Below are 25,343 nucleotides of genomic sequence, written 5' to 3'. Positions count from 1 at the left end.
CATGCAAGGTGCTACTTGGAGTAAAGAGTGTGAGAACCACAGTTCTTGACAGCCTTTTATGTATTCAGTACATGGAAAATGTAAAAATGACATTTTTTTTGTGTGTGTCCATGGGTTCTGTTTGCAGTTGTGATGCTATGCTAACACCATGTAGCCTACCTGGTCTTGAATACCGGTCTTGAATACCTGGTCTTGAATACCTGCTGTCGAGTCAATAGTTCCATGAGGTGTAAACACGTACAGCATCCAGGTGGTAAAAAAAATATATATACAGAGGAGCTCCTTTGACCTTGAAGAGCGTTTGACGTAGGAATGCAGAATCAGGAGTCACATGATGCGTCGCTCCGTGGGGTGGACGGCCAGCAAGTCAACGTGCGTTCACGGTTCAGTCCGGTCTGGAGTGGGGAGGACCGCTAGACGGGCTCCACGTAATTGGCCGGGTAAAGACCCAGCTGGCCGTTGTCAAGGCGACCTTTGCACCAGCCCTGCTCGTCCTCGTCCTCCAGCTTCGTCAGCTCGTCGCCTGAGGAGGAGGAACACATGTAGAAGGAAACATGTAGAAGGAAACACCCAGAAGGAAACATGTAGAAGGAAACACCCAGAAGGAAACATGTAGAAGGAAACACCCAGAAGAAAACATGTAGAAGGAAACACCCGGAAGACTCAGTGGGGTGTCCAGGAGACATAAGTTAGTCAGCAGGCACCAGACATGGAAACAACGCTGGGAACTTTGGTCCCGACTCAAAGTCAACCTTGGAGGAACTTGCTTTTGGACCACCTTGAGTCAATGCAGGATGTCCATATTTTTGTGACGGATGATTCGATCGATGCATGGGTTACGATACGATTCAAAAACGATTTATTTATAAAACAGAACGTTTCAAAGTGATTCGGTTTAGTGTATGAACGATTAATTAAGATTGGATTTAGAGTATAAACGATTAATTAAGATTTGATTTAGTGTATGAACGATTCATTAAGATTGGATTTAGAGTATAAACGATTAATTAAGATTTGATTTAGTGTATGAACGATTCGATTTAATGTATGAGCAATTAATTAAGATTCGATTTAGTGTATGAACGATTCGATACGATTTGATTTAGTGTATGAACGATTCATTAAGATTCAATTTAGTGTATAAACAAATAATTAAGATTTGATTTATTGATTTTTTAATATATTTGATCAATATTACTTTTTATTTTTCCCCTCCCTCTGGGGGGGAACTCGACAGGGCGGTTGCTGGTTGTTCCATCTCCATCGTTGGGGTCCCTGCGGGTGGGGTGGGTGGTTCCTGTGACCCCGTGCTGGGCGGTCCTGCGGCGGTCGGCTTGGGTAGGGTGGCCGGGGGCAGGCCACGCTGTGCTCTCCGCGGGTGGGGGGTGGGCGTCCCGCCTTTCTGCCCGTGTGGGGTGTGGTCTCTCGCTGGCTTGAGGTCTGGCTGTCCCCTGCTTCTCTCGTGCCTTGTCCTCTGCTGGGTGCGTCTGTCTGCGGCCTGCTGCTGGCTCTTACGGGCGGCACGGTGGGACGGGCTCTGGGGTTCCTGTCGCTGGCCGGCCTGGCTGCTTGGGGCCGGTGGTCCCTGGTTCCCTGGGCACCCCACCTGCTGTTTGTGGGTTGGGCTCTCTAGGTGGCTGGGGCCGTACTCTGGTTCCCACACACACTGGGAGTCAAATATATTGTACATACAAATACACATATACTCACATACACACCATTATTCATACATAGGTACCTACGCTCCCACATACATACACAAATACAGTACATAACTACATACTCAAAGTTCATACATCCACACGCACATTCACTGTACAAGCATACATATACACATACATGTACATATACATTCACTGTACAAGCATACATATACACATACTTTACATATACATTCACTGTACAAACATACATATACACATACATGTACATATACATTCACTGTACAAACATACATATACACATACATGTACATACACATTCACTGTACAAGCATACATATACACATACATGTACATATACATTCACTGTACAAGCATACATATACACATACATGTACATATAAATTCACTGTACAAACATACATATAAACATACATGTACATATACATTCACTGTACAAACACATATACCCATTCTATACATATACAAGTACATATGCATACATACAGTCATGCACATAATCACGTTTCATCAAACTTATATTAACGTTGTTGCCCTAGGGTAAACTGGGTATAACACATGGCACACTGACAAAGCTTAATCTATTGTTACTATAACAATCTACAAGGTTAATATAGGTTGCTTCTCTTTCTTCCCCTCCATTTTTCTGCTTTCTTTTTTATCTCTGGTTATCATTACGTATATGTATTGTTGCATTTGAACAACAGTATTGTTGATAATAGAGGTCAATTATTGGTATTGTTCATTATCAATAGCGATGTTTCTATTGGTATTATTAATTAAGATTTGATTTAGATAATGAACGATTCGATTTTATGTATGAGCTATTAATTAAGATTCGATTTAGTGTATGAACGTTTCGATTTTTAATGTATGAGCTATTAACTAAGATTTGATTTAGTGTAGGAACGATTCGATTTAATGTATGAGCTATTAATTAAGATTCGATTTAGTGTATGAACGATTCGATACCATTTGATTTAGTGTATGAACGATTCATTAAGATTCAATTTATTGTATGGACGATTCATAAAGATTCGATTTAGTGTATGAACGATTAAGATCAAGAAAATTAATTAAGATTCGATTAAGTGTATAAACAATTAATTAAGATTCGGTTTAGTGTATGAACGATTCCATTTAATGTGTTAGCTATTAAGTAAGATTTGATTTAGTGTTTGAACGATTCGATTTAATGTATGAGCTATTAAGTAAGATTCGATTTAGTGTATGAACGATTCGATACCATTTGATTTAGTGTATGAACGATTCGATACCATTTGATTTAGTATATGAACGATTCATTAAGAATCGATTTATTGTATGGGCGATTCATTAAGATTCGATTTAGTGTATGAACGATTACGAATCGATTCGGCGTATAAACGATTAATTAACATTCGATTTAGTGTATGAACGATTCGATTTAATATATGACCTATTAATTAAGATTCAATTTAGTGTATGAACGATTCGATTTAATGTATGACCTATTAATTAAGATTCGACTTAGTGTATGAACGATTCGATTTAATGTATGAATTATTAATTAAGATTCGATTTAGTGTATGAATGATTCGATTTAGTGTATGAACGATTCGATTTTATGTATGAGCTATTAATTAAGATTCAATTTAGTGTATGAACAATTAGATTTTTAATGTATGAGCTATTAATTAAGATTCGATTTATCGTATGAACGATTCGATTTAATGGATGAGCTATTAATTAAGATTCGATTTAGTGTATGAACGATTAGATACCATTTGATTTAGTGTATGAACGATTCATTAAGATTCAATTTAGTGTATGGACGATTCATAAAGATTCGATTTAGTGTATGAACGATTACGATTAAGAAGATTAATAAAGATTTGATTAAGTGCACAAACAATCAATTAAGATTCGATTTAGTGTAGAACGAGTTGATTTAGTGTATGAACGATTAATTAAGATTCGATTTAGTGTATGAACGATTCAATTTTTAATTTATGAGCTATTAATTAAGATTCGATTTAGTGTCTGAATGATTCGATTTAGTGTCTGAACGATTCGATTTATTGTATGAACGATTCGATTTAATGGATGACCTATTAATTAAGATTCGATTTAGTGTATGAATGATTAGATACCATTTGATTTAGTGTATGAACGATTCATTAAGAAATTATTTATTGTATAGACGATTCATAAAGATTCGATTTAGTGTATGAACGATTAAGATTAAGAAGATTAATTAAGATTTGATTAAGTGTATAAACAATTAATTAGGATTCGATTTCGTGTATGAATGATTCGATTTAAGGTATGAGCTATTAAATAAGATTCGATTTAGTGTATGGAATATTCAAATTAGATTTTGTGTATGAACGATTAAGATTCGATTAAGTGTATAGACGAATAATTAAGATTCGATTTAGTGTATGAACGATTCGATTTAATGCATTAGCTATTACGTAAGATTCGATTTAGTGTATGAACGATTCGATTTAATGTATGAGCTATTTATTAAGATTCGATTTAGTGTATGAACGATTCGATTTAATGCATTTGCTATTACGTAAGATTCGATTTAGTGTATGAACGATTCGATTTAATGTATGAGCTATTTATTAAGATTCGATATAGTGTATGAACGATTCGATATCATTTGATTTAGTGTATCAACGATTAAGATTTGATTTAGTGTATGAACGATTAATTAAGATTCGATTTAGTGTATGAATGAGTTGATTTAGTGTATGAACGATTAATTAAGATTCGATTTAGTGTATGAACAATTAAGATTCGATTTAGTGTATGAAGGATTAATTAATGCGGACGCTGTATCGATCCGTTGTGGTGAAGAAGGAGCTGAGCCGGAAGGCAAAGCTCTCAATTTACCGGTCGATCTACGTTCCCATCCTCACCTATGGTCATGAGCTTTGGGTTATGACCGAAAGGACAAGATCACGGGTACAAGCGGCCGAAATGAGTTTCCTCCGCCGGGTGGCGGGGCTCTCCCTTAGAGATAGGGTGAAAAGCTCTGTCATCCGGGGGGAGCTCAAAGTAAAGCCGCTGCTCCTCCACATCGAGAGGAGCCAGATGAGGTGGTTCGGGCATCTGGTCAGGATGCCACCCGAGCGACTCCCTAAGGAGGTGTTTAGGGCTTGTCCGACCGGTAGGAGGCCACGGGGAAGACCCAGGACACGTTGGGAAGACTATGTCTCCCGGCTGGCCTGGGAACGCCTCGGGATCCCCCGGGAGGAGCTGGACGAAGTGGCTGAGGAGAGGGAAGTCTGGGCTTCCCTGCTTAGGCTGCTGCCCCCGCGACCCGACCTCGGATAAGCGGAAGAAGATGGATGGATGGATGGAGGATTAATTAAAATTTGATTTAGTGTATGAACGATTCATTAAGATTCAATTTAGTGTATAAACAAATAATTAAGATTCGATTTAGTGTATGAACAATGCGATTTAATGTATGAGCTATTAATTAAGATTTGATTTAGTGTACGAACGATTCGATTTAATGTATGAGCTATTAATTAAGATTTGATTTAGTGTATGAACGATTCGATACCATTTGATTTATTGTATGGACGATTCATAAAGATTTAATTTAGTGTATGAACGATTAAGATTTGATTTAGTGTATAAACAATTAATTAAGATTTGATTTAGTGTCTGAACAAGTTGATTTAGTGTATGAATGATTAATTAAGATTCGATTTGGTGTATGAATGATTTGATACAATTTGATTTAGTGTATGAACAATTCATTAAGATTCAATTTAGTGTATGAACAAATACTTAAGATTTGATTTAGTGTACGAACGATTTGATTTAATGTATGAGCTATTAATTAAGATTCGATTTAGTGTATGAACGATTATATACCATTTGATTTATTGTATGGACGATTCATAAAGATTCGATTTAGTGTATGAACGATTAAGATTTGATTTAGTGTATGAACGATTCATTAAGATTCGATTAAGTGTATAAACAATTAAATAAGATTCGATTTAGTGTATGAACGAGTTGATTTAGTGTATGAATGATTAATTAAGATTCGATTTGGTGTATAAACGATTATATAACATTTGATTTATTGTATGGACGATTCATAAAGATTCGATTTAGTGTATGAACGATTAAGATTTGATTTAGTGTATGAATGATTAATTAAGATTCGATTTGGTGTATGAATGATTTGATACAATTTGATTTAGTGTATGAACGATTCAATAAGATTCAATTTATTTAACAAATACTTAAGATTTGATTTAGTGTATGAAAGATTCGATTTAATGGATGAGCTATTAATTAAGATTTGATTTAGTGTATGAACGATTCGATACATTTGATTTAGTGTATGAACGATTCATTAAGATTTGATTTATTGTATGGAAGATTCATAAAGATTCGATTTAGTGTATGAACGATTTGATAGAATTCAATTTAGTGTATGAACGATTCGATAATATTTGATTCAGTGTATGAACAATTTGATACGATTCGGTTTAGTCCATGAACAATTCGACACAAATTAATTTAGTGTATGAACGATTCGATACAATTCGATTTAATGTATGAACGATTTGATAAGATTTAATTCAGTGTATGAACAATTTGTTGATCTAACGTTAGACATGAACGTTGTTTCAACTTCCAAATACCAAACCTGGTTTTAAAGGACGGTTGTATCAAAGTCTTGTGCCTGCTGGGTCTGGTTGTGTGTGACGCTCACCCGCACTGAAGCTGAGCTCGTCCTGCTCCTGGCCCTCGTAGTCGTAGAGCGCCCGCACCCTCACCCCCCCGCCCGTCTCTTCCTCGAAGGGGTTGGCGCCTCCGTTGGTGTCGCTGGCGGAGTTGGGCGCCGTCTGGTCCTCGTCCGACCACTCGTTGGAGGCCGTGTAGGCCTGGTTCTTCTCGGAGCTGCTCACACTGAATGAAGACCGAGGAAGGGGCAAGGTTTCATGAACCGTGGGACTACATACTAGTCCCAGACCCAAGTCTTGAGATAAAGACAATGTTTCATTCTAGTCCCAGGCCAAGTCTTGAGATAAAGACAAGGTTTCATGAACCGTGGGACTACATTCTAGTTCCAGACCCAAATTCTTGAGATAAAGACAACGTTTCATGAACCGTGGGACTACATTCTAGTCCCAGGCCAAAGTCTTGAGTTAAGACAAGGTTTCATGAACCATGGGACTACATTCTAGTCCCCAGTCCCAAGTCCTGATATAAAGACAAGGTTCTATGAATCGTGGGACTACATTCTAGTCCCAGGCCCAAGTCTTGAGATAAAGACAATGTTTGAAGTACTGTGGGACTACATTCTAGTCCCCAGTCCCAAGTCTTGATATAAAGACAATGTTTTATGAACCGTGGGATTACATTCTAGTCCCCAGACCCAAGTCTTGAGATAAAGACAAGGTTTCATGAGCCGTGGGACTACATTCTAGTCCCAGGCCCAAGTCTTGAGATAAAGACAAGATTTCATGAACCGTGAGACTACATTCTAGTCCCAGGCCCAAGTCTTGAGTTAAGACAAGGTTTCATGAACCGTGGGACTACATTCTAGTTACAGACCCAAGTCTTGAGATAAAGACAAAGTTTCATGAACGGTGGGACTACATTCTAGTCCCCAGACCCATGTCTTGAGATAGTAACAACGTTTCATGAACCGTGAGACTACATTCTAGTCCCCAGACCCAAGTCTTGAGACAAAGGTCACCCCAACAACTCACCTGCCCTGGTCCGCAGCCTGAGCGTGGTCTACGGCTGTGGTGACATTGGTCAGCATGATGCCATCACTGCCTTTCTTGAACTTTTCCTTCTTGGTGATGCTGTGGGCCAGGTCCGGGTTGTACTCCTGCAGAGGGACACAGTGTTTGGAACAGCTGTCCTGGTCCCGGAACTGACGGGAACCGGCGGAGACCATACCTCAAACTGCGGCCAGTTCATGTGCATGCCTGGACCGTGGTTGTTGCTGAACCATTGCAGGTCTTCCTGAGGGCTGGCTGAGGTGATGGTGTGTTCCAGTTCCCGGTACACTGACGCGTAACTGCGCCGGGAGAAGACCAGGGATCAGAGAACAGTTCTCAGGTGAGCACACCCCTCACATTTCAGCAAGAATTATAAAGGCAGTTTGTCTTGTCAAGAATTCTAAACGGGAAACTAGAATATATTATTTGGTTCCCAAAACCTTTTCATCAATTTAGGAAACACTTGGCTCTCCAAGTGTTTCCTAAATTGATGTCACATAGTGACATCATTAAATACAGTAGTGTAGTAGACCTAAGTTTTCATTAAGTACCACCATAATGACAACATTAAATACAGTAGTGTAGTAGACCTAAGTATTCATTAAGTACCACCATAATGACAACATTATATACAGTAGTGTAGTAGACCTAAGTATTCATTAAGTACCACCATAATGACAACATTAAAAAACAGTAGTGTAGTAGACCTAAGTATTCATTAAGTACCACCATAATGACAACATTAAATACAGTAGTGTAGTAGACCTAAGTATTCATTAAGTACCACCATAATGACAACATTAAATACAGTAGTGTAGTAGACCTAAGTATTCATTAAGTACCACCATAATGACAACATTAAATACAGTAGTGTAGTAGACCTAAGTATTCATTAAGTACCACCATAATGACAACATTAAATACAGTAGTGTAGTAGACCTAAGTATTCATTAAGTTCCACCATAGTGACAACATTAAAATACAGTAGTGTAGTAGACCTAAGTATTCATTAAGTACCACCATAATGATAACATTAAATACAGTAGTGTAGAAGACCTAAGTATTCATCAAGTACCACCATAATGACAACATTAAATACAGTAGTGTAGTAGACCTAAGTATTTATTAAGTACCACCATAATGACAACATTAAATACAGTAGTGTAGTAGACCTAAGTATTTATTAAGTACCACCATAATGACAACATTAAATACAGTAGTGTAGTAGACCTAAGTATTTATTAAGTACCACCATAGTGACAACATTAAATACAGTAGTGTAGTAGACCTAAGTATTCATTAAGTACCACCATAATGACAACATTAAAATACAGTAGTGTAGTAGACCTAAGTATTCATTAAGTACCACCATAATGACAACATTAAATACAGTAGTGTAGTAGACCTAAGTATTCATTAAGTACCACCATAATAACCAACATTAAAATACAGTAGTGTAGTAGACCTAAGTATTCATTAAGTACCACCATAATGACCAACATTAAAATACAGTAGTGTAGTAGACCTAAGTATTCATTAAGTACCACCATAATGACAACATTAAAATACAGTAGTTTAGTAGACCTGAGTATTCATTAAGTACCACCATAATGACAACATTATATACAGTAGTGTAGTAGACCTAAGTATTCATTAAGTACCACCATAATAACCAACATTAAAATACAGTAGTATAGTAGACCTAAGTATTCACTCCTCAGACAAAACTTTTCGTTTCTTTGGTTGTTTTGCAGCTTCTGCCATGATACCATGAATTGCACATAGGGGTTTTTCTTCTTCTTCTTTCAGTTTTCGGCGGCACGTAAGCGTTCGCAACGACTTCCGTCTTTTTAACGAACGGGGAAAGGAGGAGTGACGTATGCCGTAAAGCAAGTTAGCACATTTGACGTTTTTTTTTTTTTGTTCCTGCCACCCTCCTCAAAGTCACTAAGTGCCAGTAGAAGCAATACAGACCCCCTCAAGCCATGCAGTCCATGTATCGGACGTGTATGCATGAGCCGCTTGTAAGCATAAGATTGTCAATAAAAGTTAAAAACCCTCGGACTTTGTGAGACTTCTTACTTACTTAAATTTTTTTTCACGTGAAAAACCTTCAATTTAAAGGTGTCAGCTTTTATTTTGCCGCGGTGGTGTGCCATGATCCATTACATCAAGGGGGAAACCCTGGAGTCCAAACACACCTCCATGATGACAAGTGCCTTGCTGAGGAAGATGAAAGTGAAGATGATGGAGCGGCCAAGTTTGTCTTTGGACCTGAACGCAACTGAGCGCCTGCGTAGTGTCCTCAATTGGAACGGGTTCGAGGTGTCTAATGTTTACCAACTGCACCAGAGATGGAAGAGAATTCCAGTAACAATCTGTGAATTCCATGTCCGAGAGTACCAAAGCCATGCTAGACGACAATGGTGCTCAGACTACTGTGAAGTTGCACCATTGGACATAATGACTGAGTTGATGGCTTTTCATCTATCCAGCCATCCATTTTCTGGGTCTGAGTCTGGTTCGTGGTATCTAAGCAGAGATACCCAGACTTCCCTGTCATCGACCACCTCCTCTAGTTCTACGGGGGGTATACCGAGGCGTTCCCAGGCCAGCTGTGAGACATAGCCCCTCCAACGTGTCCCAGGTCTGCCCCGAGGTCTCCTGCCGGCTGGACATGCCCGTAGTAGATGCCATCTCAGCTGGCTCCTCTCCGCGTGAAGGAGCAGAGGCTCTACTCTGAGTCTCTCTCGGATGACCCAGCTCCTCACACGATATCTGAGGGTGATCCTAGAGATAGGGCTATTACCCAAGGTTCATGACCGTAGATGAGGTTAGGAACGTAGACTGATCTGTAAATGGAGAGCTGAGCCAGAATGGTGATCCCAGAGATAGGGCCATTACCCAAGGTTCATGACCATAGATGAGGGTAGGAACATAGACTGACCTGTAAATCGAGAGCTTCGCCTTCTGGCTCAGCTCCAACAGACCGGTACAGTGACTACATCACCGCAGACGCCGCTCCAATCTTGCGTTCTATTCTTCCCTCACTCGTAAATAAGACCCCGAGATACTTGAACTCAAAACAGAACTTCCAGCAAACTTCGCTGGAACAACCTGGGGAGCCTCCGCTGAGACGCTGCGAATATCCACCCAAGCCCTGGTCTTCTCTGCAGCGGAATACTGCAGGCCAGTCTGGAGCAGAAGCCCTCATGCGAGAAAGGTCGACGTGGCTATTAATACCTCCCTCCCGATAATAACTGGATGCTTGAAGCCTACCCCTGTGTCTCTCCGGAATAGCACCGGCCGGCCTCCGACGGGAGGCTGCCACCCTCGTCCTGGCTAGGAAGGCACAAAAATATGACTGGCACATCTTGCACAACACCAGAGTAACACCAGCACCTCCAAGCAGACTCAAGTCCCGCCACCCCTACAAGGCAGCACAAGAGATGCTCAACTCCACCTCTGAGGACATCTCCAGAGGTGCATGGTTGGCAGCAGCTTGGAAGCAGGAGTGGGAGTCGGCCGGACCCTCCCGAGTCCACCGCTACATTTGGGACCCAGGAGATGGCGCCATCAGAGGAGACGACCTACCACGCCGGCAATGGACCACGCTGAACCGTCTACGGACTGGGGTCGGTCGCTTTGGGTCATCAATGAAGACGTGGGGCTTGGCGGACAGTGCGGCATGCGAATACGGTGACCATATAATCAACATCTGCCCCTTACATGGACCGCCCTCGGAAGCCAGCCTCTTCCACCTAGGACCAGAGATGCGGGTATGTCTACGCGACACCGAGTTGGACATCTGACGTTACACGAAAGAAGAAGAACAGAACTTCACTCCCGACCCGAGAGGGTTTTCAGTGGTCCGTCAAGCTATGCTACTAAACAAACTGTAGACCGACCACTCTGAAGTTCTACCGAGGTTCCTTTTGATCGTGTTGATGACCTGTGAGGTCTGTACTTACTTCTCAGAGACAATTGAAGATGAGTTAGTGGATTCAAACCTTTGGTTCTCTGTGAGGTTGAGGTGGCGTTTGACGTCCAGCAGCACTTCCCTGAGGAAGCTCAGCCTCTTCTCCTCAAACTGCTGACACTGGTCAAAGACCTGCTCCATGTTCTCCATGTACGGAGGCGTGCACTTGTTGAGCTCGTCCAGAACCTTCTCGTACTTTTCCTTGGCCTTCACCCAAACACACACAAAACAAGTCACAGATCAGAGGAGAACAGGTCAAGGTAGAGCAGAATCTGGTGGACTTAAAGACAAGGGGGGGTTAAAGTGCGGTGCTGAGTCACATATTAACAATGCTGATAAGACCTTCAGAAGGACTTGCCGGAGAGGCTTTTTATCGTTCGCACCTTCTGTGAATCAACTTTGCACTTGTCCACTTTCTCGTGAAGTTTCTTCAGCTGGTCGGCGTTCACGGAGCCCTCGGTCTTGCCGTTGGTCTCCCTGGTGGAGGCCAGCCTCTCCTCTTTGCAGGCCACATGGTACGACTTCTTGGCAGCCTCCAGCTGAGACGACAGAGGAACATGTCTGCTAGGGCTGCACGGTTAATCCACAGGGAGGTTTTACAACACCCGAAAGCAGTGAAGTTGTCACGTTGTGTAAAGTTAATTACTACTATCTGCGTGGATTTTCTATGCCAGTTACAGAAAAAAGTTGCATTTAAGATGTTTTACATTTCATCTCCAAGGACTCCTAAGGAGTCTTCCTGCCTTCTGCGGACTTGATCTCACCTCCTTCAGCTTCTTGGCCCAAGGCTTCTGGACCTTCTTGAAGCCCTCATCCGCCTCTTTGGTTTCCTTGAAGCCCCCCATCATCTGCTTGTGGTAGGAGTCCTTCTGCCAGTTCTTCACCTTCTCAAAGTCCTCGCCCATCAGGCCGTTCTTCACCTCCTGGTGAAGCTCGCTCACCTTCTCCGCCTCGTTCATCAGCGAGACCCAGGCGCGCTCCACCGTGCCGTACTGAGGACCTGCGGCGGGGGGGGGACGGGAACCGCGTCAACGGGCGCGCCGCGGGCTTGAAACTTCTCCTACCTTTGTCGACCAGTTGTCTCCATCTCTTGGACCACTCGGTCAGCTGCTGGGCGTAGGCTTTCTCCAGCTTGGCCCGCTCTTGGATGCAGTTCATCAGGTCGTTGCAGAGCCTGTGGCCGTCGTCGATACGTTTCACCGACCGCTTGTAGTTCCCCACCTGGAACACAACAAAACATGCTCACTCAAAATACTCCACCTGGAACATGTGTCCTGACCACGCTGGTTGAAGACCACATAACCCTTGTTGACACCCCAAAGTAGGGTTGTGCCCCATACCAATATTTTGGTACCGGTACCAACATGTATTTCCATACTTTTCTCAATAAAAAATGTCATTATTGTCTTTATTGTAACAACAAATGTTAGTGTACATGAAACATATGTTTATTATTGTCATTTAGTCCTTAAATAAAATGTTGAACATACTAGACAACTTGTCTTTTAGTAGTAAGTAAACAAACAAAGACTCCTAATTAGTCTATGCAGTAACATATTGTGTCATTTATACACCTATTATTTTGTACACATTATGAGGGACAAACTGTAAAAATGGATTATTAATCCACTTGTTCATTTCCGGTAATATCTGCTTATTTTCTATTTCAACATGTTCTATCTACACTTCTGTTAAAATGTAATAATCACTTATTCTTCTCTTCTTTGATACTTGGATGATACCACACATTTAGGTATCAATCCGATACCAAGTAGTTACAGGATCATACAATAAAATATAATACCTACTAAACCAATACTGATGAAGAAATACTGATGTAAAGGGTAGGTGTCACACTGTTTTCTGTTTCAACATGTTCTATCTACACTTCTGTTAAAATGTAATAATCACTTATTCTTCTCTTCTTTGATACTTTACATTAGTTTTGGACGATGCCACACATTTAGGTATCGATCCGATACCAAGTAGTTACAGGATCATACATTGGTCATATTCAAAGTCCTCATGTGTCCAGGGACGTATTTACTGACTTTATAAACATCATATGATTTTTTTTAAAAAGGAAAAAAGATTTTGTGACGATAAAAAATATCGATGTAATCATAGTAGTATCGACTATTGTACTTGGTATCATTACAGTGGATGTCAGGTGTAGATCCACCCATGGCATTTGTTTGCATTGTGACGCCGGTGAGCTATTGTATCCTCCTACGGTGTGTAGTGAAGCATGTTTAGCTATTCATCGTCCTCCAGTGATAATGCTACTTGTAAGAAACTTACTTTATTTGTCGCCATGGAGGCCATGATTAAAGCAGCTCTTCCTGAGGGTGTTTCAGTGTTATAACTTCACCTTTATCTTTACTTTTTACACCAAAACGCGTCTGTTCTCCTTTTTCTGTCTACACACTGTGTCTGCTTGTAAGTACTCCGTGTGTGTGTGCGCTGCCGAACATGCTCCTCTGCTCGTAAAACCAGTAATGTCACGACATGACGACGGCTGTTGGAATTGGGGGTTAAATCACCAAAAATGATTCCCGGGCGCTGCCACCGCTGCTGCTCACTGCTCCCCTCACCTCCCAGGGGGTAATCAAGGGTGATGGGTCAAATGCAGAGGATAATTCCGCCACACCTAGTGTGTGTGTGACTATCATTGTTACATTAACTTTCTCAGTCTTTTTTGCCTTTTGTGCCAGCTTTTTTGAAACATGTTGCAGGCATTCAACTCCAAATGAGCTAATATTTGCAAAAAATAATAACGTTTCTCAGTGTGAACATGAAATATCTTGTCTATTCAATTGAATATAAGTTGAAAAGGATTTGTTGTATTCTCTTTTTATTTACCATCTACACAACGTGACAACTTCACTGCTTTTGGCTTTTGTATATCAAATTAGTGTTGGTGTTTTGTTGAGCACGTAGACCTGTATGAGAAATTTCAAGTCAATCTGATTTTAGTGGTTCAAACTTTGGGGTTTAAAAAACAACACCACCATGTGGTACAGTTTTAAACAACAAAAACAGTATTTTGGTTACCTCGAGAGAAAAAAACATGTTTTTCACCTGTGCAGAAATAGAAAGTACAATAATAAACATATTGTTAAAAGGAATACATCTCAGGCTGAGGTCTGAAGGGTAAAGATCTTTCCTTAGGGTTTTACATTCTAGCCGTGCCACACCCGCACGTGAACCCAGCAACCTCGGCGCTATGGTCAGCGTGGCAAAGTGGTGAGTCAGCACCGTGATGTAGCGAGACGCCTACCGCTGCACGGGTGGATGAGGATGATGATGAAGATGAAGATGATGATGATGAAAGACTGCAGAGTGTGTGGATGTGAACAACATCACTTTGCTCTTCTTCTCATATGTAATATTTGACCTCAGGGAACACTAACTCCTCTGTGCGAGATAGCCACAGTTGGTGATGTCATCAATTTGTCACTCATCTGATATTTTGTCAACAATCATTTAATGTGGCCCTCAACGCCATTTAATGTGGTCCGCCACACCATTTTAAACTGACCCGCCACCTCATTTTATGTGGTCCACCACATCATTTACTGTGGTCGCCACACCATTTCAGAGTGGCCCTCCACATAATTTTATTGTGGCCCTCCACATCATTTAATCTGGTCTGTCACATAATTTTAAAGTGGCCCTCCACATCATTTTACTGTAGTCTTCCACTTCATTTTAAGTGACCCTCCACATTTTTTTATTACGACCTTCCACATCATTTTATCGCGGCCAACCACATCATTTAATGTGCTCCACCACATCATTTAAAGTGGCCCTCAACGCCATTTAAAGTGGTCCACCACATCATTTACTGTGGTCCACCACACCATTTTAAATTGACATGCCACATCATTTTACGTGGTCCACCACATCATTTACTGTGGTCGCCACACCATTTTAAAGTGGACCTCCACATAATTTTATTGCGGCCCTCCACATCACTTTACGGTAGCCAACCACTTCATTTAATCTGGTCTGCCACATAATTTTAAAGTGGCCCTCCACATCATTTTACTGTGGTCTGTCACTTCATTTTAAGTGACCCTCCACGTCATTTTATCGTGGCCAACCACATCATTTAATGTGCTCCACCACATCATTTACCGTGGTCCGCCACACCATTTTAAACTGACCTGCCACATCATTTTATGTGGTCCGCCATGTCATTTACTGTGGTCGCAAAACCATTTTAAAGTGGCCCTCCATATAATTTTATTGTGGCCCTTCACATCACTTTACGGTGGCCAGCCACATCATTTAATCTGGTCTGCCACATAATTTTAAAGTGGACCTCCACATCATTTTACTGTGGTCTGTCACTTCATTTTAGGTGACCCTCCACATCATTTTATGACGACCCTCCACATCATTTAGTGCGCTCCACCACATCATTCAATGTGGCCCTCAACGCCATATATGTGGTCCATCACATCATTTAATGTGCTTCACCACATCATTTACTGTGGCCTGCCACACCATTTTAATTGGCCCTCCACGTCATTTAAAGTGGTCCGCCACGTCGTTTTATGTGTTCTGCCACACCATTTTAAACTGACCCGCCACATCATTTTACAATGGACCGCCACATCATTTTATGTGGTCCACCACATCATTTACTGTAGTCCCCACACCATTTTAAAGTGGCCCTCCACATCATTTTACGTGGCCAGCCACATCATTTAATGTGGTCCGCCACATCATTTTAAAGTGGTCCTCCACATCATTTTACTGTGGTCTGCCACTTAATTTTATGTGGTCCACCACATCATTTTTGCAGTGGTTGGCCACACCATTTTAAACTGACCTGCCACATAATTTTATGTGGTCCACCACATCATTTACTGTGGTTGTCACACCATTTTAAAGTGGCCCTCCACATAATTTTATTGTGGCCCTCCACATCACTTTATGGTGGCCAGCCACATCATTTAATCTGGTCTGCCACATAATTTTAAAGTGGCCCTCCACATCATTTTACTGTGGTCTTCCACTTCATTTTAAGTGACCCTCCACATCATTTTATTACGACCCTCCACATCATTTAATGTGCTCCACCACATCATTTAAAGTGGGCCTCAACGCCATTTAAAGTGGTCTACCACATCATTTTACTGTGGTCTGTCACTTCATTTTAAGTGACCCTCCACATAATTTTATTGTGGCCAACCACATCATTTAATGTGCTCCACCACATCATTTACTGTGGCCTGCCACACCATTTTAAAGTCGCCCTCCACATAATTTTATCGTGGCCCTCCACATCACTTTTTGGTGGCCAGCCACATCATTTAATCTGGTCTGCCACATAATTTTAAAGTGACCCTCCACATCATTTTACTGTGGTCTTCCACTTCATTTTAAGTGACCCTCCACATCATTTTATTACGACCCTCTACATCATTTTATTGTTGGCCAACCACGTCATTTAATGTGCTCCACCACATCATTTAAAGTGGGCCTCAACGCCATTTAAAGTGGTCCACCACATCATTTTACTGTGGTCTGTCACTTCATTTTAAGTGACCCTCCACATAATTTTATTGTGGCCAACCACACCATTTAACGTGCTCCACCACATCATTTGCTGTGGTCGCCACACCATTTTAAAGTGGCCCTCCACATCATTTTACTGTGGTCTGTCACTTCATTTTAAGTGACCCTCCACATAATTTTATTGTGGCCAACCACACCATTTAACGTGCTCCACCACATCATTTGCTGTGGTCGCCACACCATTTTAAAGTGGCCCTCCACATCATTTTACTGTGGTCTGTCACTTCATTTTAAGTGACCCTCCACTTCATTTTATTGTGGCCAACCACATCATTTGTTGTGCTCCACCACATCATTTAAATTGGCCACTCAACGCCATTTACTGTGGTCCGCCACACTATTTTAAACTGACCTGCCACATCATTTTATGTGGTCCACCACATCATTTACTGTGGTCGCCACACCATTTTAAATTGGCCCTCCACGTCATTTTACAGTGGCCAGCCACATTAAATGATGTGACAAAATGTTGCATATGTTTGACATGTGAATATCATCTGGTGCTCCTAGTTTTGTTTTTGATCCTCAAAAACAAACACTTAAATATCAGCTTGTCAACTTGACTGATGATTTCTAAGCAAGTTATCCATCAAATAAATATAAAATAACAAAAACAGTCACCTTTGCAAATTGTGTAAGAAGCCATTAATATTCATGTTACATGTGGCCCTCTGAGGGCATGTGGCCCTCTATAAAAAATAGTTTGCTATGATAATAATAATAATAATAATAATAATAATAATAATGGATTGTATTTATATGGTGCTTTTTTAGACACTTAAAGCTCTTCACAGAGAAGTGACAACCCCACATTCATTCACTCCACATTCACACATTCATGGTGGTAAGCTACATTTGTCTGCTCTACTGCTTACTTCTGTGCTTCCATCGCGTAGAAATATTAGCTCCTGCACACTAAAAAATGTTGGGTACATAAATAACGCAATTTTAACCCAACTGCTGGTTTGGAAAAGGACAAACCCTTTATTTGGCTTATTTTAACTCAACATTTTGGGTTAATTTTTTTCAACCCAACTTTTGCATTGAATTATTTAACCAAAAAGTTGAGTTGTGATAACTAAATGTTGGGTTATTCCCAACCAAACTATTGGGTTACATTATTTAACCCAAAAGTTGAGTTATGCTAACTCGATGTTGGTTGATTCATAACCCAACTATTGGGTTGAATTATTTAACACAAAAGTTGAGTTATACTAACTCGATGTTGGTTGATTCATAACCCAACTATTGGGTTGAATTATTCAACATAAAAGCTGAGTTATGCTCACTACACTGTTGGGTTATTCCAAACCCAACTATTGGGTTGCACAATTTAGCACTCCTTGACCCAATAGTTGGTTAAAAATGATACATTTTACTGCTGGTTTGTCCTACTCCTTCACAACTACTGATCAAAATTATTTGTAGTCCATAAAATGTACTCAAAAGCAAGATATCAGTGACATTTTTTTTTACAAGAATTGCCGTGGATGGTTCTCCCAGGATGCCGACGGCACTCCGGAGGCAAAGTGCAGGTAAGGAAATTATTCATTGTCCATAAATCATGCGGCATACAAACAAAAGTAGCGAGTTCGGAGTAGCGAACAAGAAAAGCTTAGCATGTAAACAAGCAAACAAAAAGGCGAAGCTTAGCTCAAGAATCAAATTAGTAGCCGTCGTAACTGTGGAAGCAAATAAGAACGCCAGACTGAGTGTGGCGAAAAGCAGGGAATTAGTAGCTCTCTGATTAGTGCCCGGGAGCAGGTGAGCGTCCCGAACACTAATCAGAGGCAGGTGAAAACAATCTGTAGTCATGGCAACTAAAACACAAACCCAGGGGTGCTCAAAACAGGAACTGATGTAGTCAAAAACTAAACAAGCATGACGGATCATGACATTAGTACAAACCCCGTTTCCATATGAGTTGGGAAATTGTGTTAGATGTAAATATAAACGGAATACAATGATTTGCAAATCCTTTTCAACCCATATTCAGTTGAATATGCTACAAAGACAACATATTTGATGTTCAAACTCATAAACATTTTTTTTTTTTTTGCAAATAATCATTAACTTTAGAATTTGATGTCAGCAACACGTGACAAAGAAGTTGGGAAAGGTGGCAATAAATACTGATAAAGTTGAGGAATGCTCATCAAACACTTATTTGGAACATCCCACAGGTGAACAGGCTAATTGGGAACAGGTGGGTGCCATGATTGGGTATAAAAGTAGATTCCATGAAATGCTCAGTCATTCACAAACAAGGATGGGGCGAGTGTCACCACTTTGTCAACAAATGCGTGAGCAAATTGTTGAACAGTTTAAGAAAAACCTTTCTCAACCAGCTGTTGCAAGGAATTTAGGGATTTCACCATCTACACTCCGTAATATCATCAAAGGGTTCAGAGAATCTGGAGAAATCACTGCACGTAAGCAGCTAAGCCCGTGACCTTCGATCCCTCAGGCTGTACTGCATCAACAAGCGACATCAGTGTGTAAAGGATATCACCACATGGGCTCAGGAACACTTCAGAAACCCACTGTCAGTAACTACAGTTGGTCGCTACATCTGTAAGTGCAAGTTAAAACTCTTCTATGCAAGGCGAAAACCGTTTATCAACAACACCCAGAAACGCCGTCGGCTTCGCTGGGCCTGAGCTCATCTAAGATGGACTGATACAAAGTGGAAAAGTGTTCTGTGGTCTGACGAGTGCACATTTCAAATTGTTTTTGGAAACTGTGGACGTCATGTCCTCCGGACCAAAGAGGAAAAGAACCATCCGGATTGTTATAGGCGCAAAGTGTAAAAGGCAGCATGTGTGATGGTATGGGGGTGTATTAGTGCCGCGCATTATGAAGCCTAAAATAGCACAACGGAGACCCCCGGACTGTTGAACAACTTAAGCTGTACATCAAGCAAGAATGGGAAAGAATTCCACCTGAGAAGCTTCAAAAATGTGTCTCCTCAGTTCCCAAACGTTTACTGAGTGTTGTTAAAAGGAAAGGTGATGGAACACAGTGGTGAACATGCCCTTTCCCAACCACTTTGGCACGTGTTGCAGCCATGAAATTCTAACTTAATTATTATTTGCAAAAAAAAATAAAGTTTATGAGTTTGAACATCAAATATGTTGTCTTTGTAGTGCATTCAATTGAATATGGGTTGAAAATGATTTGCAAATCATTGTATTCCGTTTATATTTACATCTAACACAATTTCCCAACTCATATGGAAACGGGGTTTGTGGTTCTATACGGCATGCTCAAATATTTCCATGTACATAAGATGTGTGATTGTAAATAATGTTCATGAGATTAATCCTTAATACAATTCCCTTCAAGAAAAAAGTACCTTTTTAATAAATTTTTTTTTTTTAAAGCCTTTTACCCAAAAATGTTTGACTCATTGAAAAACAACCCAAAAATGGTTCATAGTTTTGAAAACCCAGAAATAGAGTTAAAAAAGAATACCTTTATAACCCAAAGAATGCATTGCTCTTCATAAAAATAATTAAAAAATGTAACCCAACACTTGCAACTCCTAAATTGGGTTATTATCAAAATAACCCAGCATTTTGTAGTGTGTGTCACCCCTCTTTGACCTTGGAGTGGTGCCAACACAAGACATGCCCCCCTGCTGTGTACAAAATAGTGGTGCACAAATGCCAGCTTGAAGAATAAATTGCTGGAATATTGCTGAGTGGTCGACAGCCACTGGGCGTGGGTTAGGGTGTGTTCATTCTAACTTCTGATACAAACTTTAAAAGCGTTTAAGGCAGTGTGCTCAGTTTGCAGAATATCTGAATCACTTCCATCCTTCCACCTCTGGACGTTTGATTTCAAAACCAAAGACCTGACATGGTCCCCACAGACGGTCCCCACACTTCCTCACCTCCCAGAAACTGTCTGAGGTCTCCTCCAGGCTAGCAGACTCGTCGTAGGCACCAGACATGTTAGCAGTTGTGATGTCAGTAGATCCTCTCACGCGCTGATGGAAGGAACCAGAACACATGTCAACAATAAGCAAGATGTAAACTTACATGGAAAATTGTTCGGTACATGGTTGAGTACGTACCATACTCACTAACCCTAACCCTAACCCTAATCCTAACCCACTCACTAACCCTAACCCTAAACATAACCCTAACCCTAACCCTAACCCACTCACCAACCTTAACCCTAAACATAATCCTAACTCTAACCCACTCACTAACCCTAACCCTAAACATAACCCTAGCCCTAACCCACTCACTAACCCCAACGCTAATCCTATCCCTAACCCACTCACTAACCCTAACCCTAAACATAACCCTAACCCTAACCCACTCACTCACCCTAACCCTAAACATAACCCTAACCCTAAGCCACTCACTAACCCCAAAGCTAATCCTATCCCTATCCCTATCCCACTCACTAACCCAAACCCTAAACATAACCCTAACCCACTCACTAACCCCAATGCTAGTCCTATCCCTAACCCACTCACTAACCCTAACCATAACCCTAACCCACTCACTAACCCCAATGCTAGTCCTATCCCTAACCCACTCACTAACCCTAACCATAACCCTAACCCACTCACTAATCCTAACACTAACCCTATCCCTAACCCACTCACTAACCCCAATGCTAACTCTATCCCTATCCCTAACCCACTCACTAACCCTAACCCTAAACATAACCCTAACCCTAACCCTAACCCAGTCACTAACCCCAACGCTAACCCTATCCCTATCCCGAACCCACTCACTAACCCTAACCCTAAACATAAACCTAACCCTAACCCACTCACTAACCCCAACGCTAACCCTATCCCGAAACCACTCACTAACCCTAACCCTAACCATAACCCTAACCCTAACCCACTCACTAACCCCAACGCTAACCCTATCCCGAACCCACTCACTTACCCTAACCCTAAACATAACCCTATCCCTAACCCACTCACTAACCCTAACCCACTCACTAACCCTAAACCTAACCTACTCACACTTAACTGCTAGAATTCTGTTAGCATGCTAACATTAAAGTGCTAACTTTTTTAGCTAATTGTGACACAAGCCAACTATTATCATGCGCACATTGGCTTGCTAGCATGCTAACTTTAGCATGCTAACTTTTTGGGCTAGTTTTGCAACTGTTTAACCCACAGTCACATAACTAACCCCCCCCCCCCCCCCCCCCTCCCCACCCTAACCCTGACCCCAACCCTAACCCACTCACACTTAACTGCTAGAATGCTGTTAGCATGCTAACATTAAAGTGCTAACTTGTTTAGCTTATTGTGACACAAGCTAACTAATATCATGCTCATGTCAGCTTGCTAGCATGCTAACATTAGCATGATAACTTTTTGGGCTAGTTTTGCAACTGTTTAACCCACAGTCATATAACTAACCCCCTCCCAACCCTAACCCTGACCGCAACCCTTCCTAACCCTAACCCTAACCCTAACCCTAACCCTAACCCTAACCCCTGTTTCATTTTCCTTATATTTTCTCTTTTCTAAAAGGAAATGGGATTCTGCCAGGAGTGGGAGACCTAATAGCTCCTTGGAGCTATTAGTCCCTAAAAACCTAACCCTATGTACAAAGTACATAACCCTAACCCTGTGAAGAAACTAGAAAACGTGAAAAATAAGCAAAATGTAAACTTACATGGAAAATTGTTCGGTACGTAGTTGAGAACGTACCGAACTCACTAACCATAACCCTAAACATAACCCTAACCCTAACCCACTCATTAACCTCAACACTAACCCTATCCCTAACCCACTCACTAACCCTAACACACTCACTAACCCTAAACCTAACCCACTCACACTTAACTGCTGGAATGCTGTTAGCATTCTAACATTAAACTTTTTTAGCTAATTGTGACACACGCTAACTATTAACATGCTCACGTTGGCTTGCTAGCATGCTAACATTAGCATTCTACAAAAGTCACCATGTTTGATAGAGTTCTCAAAAAGGTTATGACAGACCACCTCAAAAAAATGGAATTAAATTTTACAGTTTTTTACTGAATAGAACACCCAAAATGAAAATAAAGATTTACAATATTAACTATGAACAATAAAACACTGAATATTAACAACATATGAACATCTTTTACTTCTCAGACCAAACAAAACACAACAAAAATGTAAAAAACAGCAAAATATGAAAGTAATGTGTAATAAACACCTACAATATCATATATTATCATGTAAAATTCTGCTTCCGCATCTGTTGCTGACACATGCATTTAGGGGCTGGAAACAAGCCCCTCCCACTCTGCTTTGTTCCTGGTCTGAGCTGCTGTGACCTAGATTACCGTAATAACTCCTATAACACCCAAAATGTACATGGAAATAAAGATTAACAATATTAACTATGAACAATAAAACACTGAATATTAACAACATATTTGTGTTTCGGGCTGGAAACAAGCCCCGCCCACTCTGCTTTGTTCTGGTCTGAGCTGCTGTGACCTAGATTACCGTAATAACTCCTATAACACCCAAAATGTACATGGAAATAAAGATTAACAATATTAACTATGAACAATAAAACACTGAATATTAACAACATATTTGTGTTTCGGGCTGGAAACAAGCCCCGTCCACTCTGCTCTGTTCCTGGTCTGAGCTGCTGTGACCTAGATTACCGTAATAACTCCTATAACACCCAAAATGTACATGAAAATAAAGAAAGTGTGATTTACAATATTAACTATGAACAATAAAACACTGAATATTAACAACATATTTGTGTTTCGGGCTGAAAACAAGCCCCGCCCACACTGCTTTGTTCCTGGTCTGAGCTGCTGTGACCTATGTTACCGTAATAACTCCTATAACACCCGAAATGTACATGAAAATAAAAAAAAGTGGGATTTACAATATTAACGATGAACAATAAAACACTGAATATTAACAACATATTTGTGTTTCGAGCTGGAAACAAGATACATAAATCCACATGATAAAAATCACAACTTATTAATGACTATTGATATGTTTATTATTGAGTTAATGACTATTGATATGTTTATTATTGACTTAACGACTATTGATATGTTTATTGTCGAGTTAATGACTATTGATATGTTTATTATTGAGTTAACGACTATTGATATGTTTATTATTGAGTTAATGACGATGTTAATTATTGATGTGATTGTGTTGCAGCTGGACTAATGTTAGTAATGACTATAAAGCTGACTGACTATAAAGATCTGCTTCTAGTATAAATAAGTGATGCAGGCAGAGTTGTTGTGTACTCACAGCTGATCAAAGTGCAAAGTCTCAATCTAAAGGTGGATCACTCCACGCTATCAAGAAACTCATCGGTTCTGAAACTGAACATCTCGTTCTCTGGCGCTGTGGTCGATGAACGGAAAGAGCGGCTATTAATCTTCGGCGGAATCGACCCGCGGACATTTCCTCTGCAGAGTCACGGTGTCGTCAGACCTGAAGGACTAATCACTGAAGAAAGAATCAATTGTTACTTGATCTAGTCTTGATATGAGGCTGCAGTGCACCTGGGAGACTTCCATTATTCTTTTCTTACATGAGTTAGCTCGTTTAGCATCAAACGCTAACTTGTTTAGCACCCCTTGAGTTCTTGAAAAAGCTGATTTTTGGTTCCATGTAATCCAGAAATGAAACTCTGATCTTGGTCTTTAAAGGGCACACAAACACAGTCAATCTTATCTAAAGAGTTAGTAAAGTCTGAAGTCTTGGTCTTGGCCGGGGGTCAAGAACATTTTTAAATATGGGGGGAAAATATATATATTTAGTTTGAATATGTCTTCTGTAGGAGGACAAACCTTCCTAATTGTTTCATATTCGTGTTTATGCTTCACTCATGAGACTATTTGGCAAGCAACGTTTTGTCCTACTAATTCAGGCGGTCCTTGAACTCACCGTAGTTTGTTTACATGTACGACTTTCTCCGACGCCGCCACAGAAAGAGGTGTTTTATGCCACTCCTTCTTTGCCTCATTTTGTCCACCAAACCTTTTATACTGTGCGTGAATGCACAAAAGTGAGCTTTGTTGATGCTATTGAATTGTGTGGAGTGCTAATCAGGCATATTTGGTCAGTGCATGACTGTAAGCTAGTCGATGCTAACATGCTTTTTAGGCGAGCTGTATGTACATATTGCATCATTATGCCTTGTTTGTAGCTATATTTGAGCTCATTTAATTTCCTTTACTCATGTCCTCTGTGTATTTAATTTATATTTGCATGTTTCATGACACATTATCTGTATGTAATATTGGCTGGATTTCTGATAGTTGTTAGTGCGCCATGTTGTTTCAGACCACGGCAAACGTTACCATGTTGTT

The 25,343-nt window shown here is 40.7% G+C and overlaps 1 protein-coding gene across 3 annotated transcripts in view; it reads right to left on the bottom strand.

The window, feature by feature from the left end:
• Nucleotides 1–42: 42 nt before the first annotated feature.
• Nucleotides 43–25,343, bottom strand: part of pacsin1b (protein kinase C and casein kinase substrate in neurons 1b) — a 44,261-nt gene continuing 18,960 nt past the window's right edge. For all 3 annotated transcript variants that reach the window (XM_061937411.1, XM_061937428.1, XM_061937419.1), the window contains exons 2-10: nt 20,899–20,994; nt 12,479–12,635; nt 12,179–12,414; nt 11,798–11,953; nt 11,446–11,621; nt 7,614–7,734; nt 7,418–7,542; nt 6,415–6,611; nt 43–523 (exon numbers count right to left, since the gene is read on the bottom strand). In XM_061937411.1, coding sequence (XP_061793395.1) covers nt 414–523; nt 6,415–6,611; nt 7,418–7,542; nt 7,614–7,734; nt 11,446–11,621; nt 11,798–11,953; nt 12,179–12,414; nt 12,479–12,635; nt 20,899–20,958 — 1,338 coding nt within the window. In that variant the 5' untranslated portion in view covers nt 20,959–20,994 and the 3' untranslated portion in view covers nt 43–413. The remainder of the gene's footprint in view (nt 524–6,414; nt 6,612–7,417; nt 7,543–7,613; nt 7,735–11,445; nt 11,622–11,797; nt 11,954–12,178; nt 12,415–12,478; nt 12,636–20,898; nt 20,995–25,343) is intronic.

Source organism: Nerophis lumbriciformis, linkage group LG03 (assembly GCF_033978685.3).
Source record: "Nerophis lumbriciformis linkage group LG03, RoL_Nlum_v2.1, whole genome shotgun sequence".
Lineage (NCBI taxonomy): Eukaryota > Metazoa > Chordata > Actinopteri > Syngnathiformes > Syngnathidae > Nerophis > Nerophis lumbriciformis.
This window is presented reverse-complemented; position numbering and strand designations above follow the sequence as displayed.